This window comes from Rhea americana, unplaced genomic scaffold (assembly GCF_003343005.1).
Source record: "Rhea americana isolate MKP2758 unplaced genomic scaffold, rheAme1 scaffold_280, whole genome shotgun sequence".
Lineage (NCBI taxonomy): Eukaryota > Metazoa > Chordata > Aves > Rheiformes > Rheidae > Rhea > Rhea americana.
In genome coordinates this window covers 1,082,524-1,084,661 of record NW_028186402.1, presented here as the reverse complement: position 1 = coordinate 1,084,661, position 2,138 = coordinate 1,082,524, and the positions used below count along the sequence as shown (strand labels likewise).

The following is a 2,138-nucleotide window of genomic DNA, read 5'->3' as shown; positions in this document are numbered from 1 at the left end:
GTGCTGGGCTGCCTTGGCCTCAGTCGGCCTCCTGCCGGCGCCGGCCAAGCGGACAAAGCAGCTGCGTGCTCTGCCCGGCGGTGCCCCTGCCAGAGCCCTGCCAGAGCCAGCGCCGGGGCGTGGAGGGCTCCTTTCTGCCACCGTTTCCCCTGCCCTGGGTGCCGGAGCAGAGCGGGAGGGTCTGCCACCAGCCATGCGCAGGCAAGGTGCCCAGCTGGGCGAGAGGGCGCCGGAGCCCCCGTGAGAGGCAGGATGTGCAGGCCTCTGGCAGAACCTGCCGCGCCCCTCGAGTGGCAGATGCAGGGGAAGTGGGAAAGGGATGGGAAGAGAGACTCGCGCGTGTTGCCCAGGGAGCAAGCAGCCTCTGCCGCCTTTGGGGTAGTCTTGTCGAGAAAGGCGGGGCGACTCCGCACGTCCCGACCTTGCCCAGCGCTTCCGTGTTGCGCCCAGGTCCTTCTGCCGGGCACATCGCCCRGAGCAACAAGTGCAGGCGCACCAGGATGGGGAGACCTCCTGCCTCATCTGTCTGGAGCCCGTGGAGGGAAAGCTCTCCCACCACACGCTGGTGTGCCCCGCGTGTAAGCACGCGTGGTTCCACCGTGGCTGCGTCCAGGTAGGAGGCCCTTCCCGCGCCCCTTGGGCACGGCAGGTGGCCAGCAGCGGGCAGTGGCCCACTCACGCTGCCTGGGGCTCTCTTGCAGCGACAGGCTCTTGGGGCGGGCTTCTTCTGCTTCCAGTGCCCGCAGTGCCAAGACAGGGAGGCTTTCCTGTGGGAAATGTCTTCCGTGGGCATCCGAGTGCCCCTCAGGTTGGTTCTCTTCTGCCYTTGCCCTGTGGCCACGAGAGAGAAGAAGGGCACGGGCCGAAGGGGCCRGGGAGGCTCATGCCCTTGCTTGGCTTCTGCCCGGCAGACAACCCACGTGGGAGGCAGAGGGAGCTTTTGAGGAGCTCTACGAGAGGCACGGGCGATGCGATGCCAGCMGGTGTCTTTGTGCGCGCGGCCGAGAGGAGGCAGCGGAAGAGGGGTAAGTCAGCCAAGCAGCAGTTTCCCCCCCTGCCCACGTGGCGGCAGGTGCCTTTGTGGCAGCCTGGCACCATCTCGGAAGGTCTTTGGAAGGGGGATGGACGGCCTGCAGGGCAGGAAGGAGAGAGAGAGGGAGAGGGCTTTCCCACGGCAGTGCCGAGCTCCCAGGCCAGGAGGCATCATCTCCTGCTAGCTCTGGGCTAGTGGCACACCAAGGAGCGGAGGGTTGGCCTGGGGCTGTGCCCAGGCTCTTGCCACCCTGCAGGGCTGCGGGAGCAAGGCCTCTTGTTGCTCAGGTGGTGCCTGCTCAGCTGGGGGAGCTCTGCCGGGTAGCCTCCTGCTCACCTCCCTCTGCCCTTGGCTGCCTCCCTGGTGTCCCTGCCAGCCCTGGCTGCCCCTCTGGCCACCCACCCCTTTGCTTTCCCAGGCCGTGGCAGCTGCTGCTCTGCTCCTCCTGTGCTGCCAAGGGCACGCACCGCCGCTGCTCCGCCTTGAGGCCCTCCACAGCCACCTGGGAGTGTGACGACTGTGCGGGGCTGGGCACCGGTAAGAGGAGAGCCCGGGTGCATGCAGGCGCCCCCAGGCCAGAGGCAGGAGCCAGACAAGGCCCGCCTGCGGCTGCTCAGGCTGCGCTTGGCAGAGGCTCTCTCCTCGCCGGGCAGCCTGCGCTCTGGCCTCTCCCGGCCTGGGCGCAAGGGGCCATGCTGCTGACCTTCCTGCCTCTCCTGCAGCCTCCAGCACGCAGTCGGGGACGGCCAGCGCCAGCACCAGCAGACAGGCAGCATCGTCGGCCAGCTCCCAGGCTCCCGCGAGCAGCAGGCGCTCAGGCCAGACGGGGCCAGAGCGAAGGCCGGGCCGCGGGCRGCTACAGCGCCGCTCCAAACAGCCGTACAGCCGGCGCTGAAGAGCCCGCGCTGCCCCAGCCCGCTGGGGCTGCTTGCTGGCAGCTCTGTGCCTCAGRCCTTCTGTGTTCTATTCTTCAGGAAAAGTAGAAACTAAGAATTTTGTTTTATCATATTTAAATATATCATTTTTTTTTATTTGTAATATTGTTAATATATTAAAATATTTTTTCCATTTATATATCATCTGTTTTTCTTTCTCTAATAATTAG

The 2,138-nt window shown here is 65.2% G+C and overlaps 1 protein-coding gene across 1 annotated transcript; it reads left to right on the top strand.

Moving 5' to 3' along the window:
- Positions 1 to 382: 382 nt before the first annotated feature.
- Positions 383 to 1,928, top strand: LOC146593739 (E3 ubiquitin-protein ligase PHF7-like; the record flags this gene model as incomplete). The annotated part of the gene is made up of 5 exons (XM_085308762.1): positions 383 to 613; positions 702 to 808; positions 912 to 1,025; positions 1,452 to 1,570; positions 1,756 to 1,928. Coding segments are annotated over 5 exons (744 nt in total), but the record flags the coding sequence as incomplete, so codon positions are not given.
- Between the last annotated feature and the right edge of the window lie 210 nt (positions 1,929 to 2,138).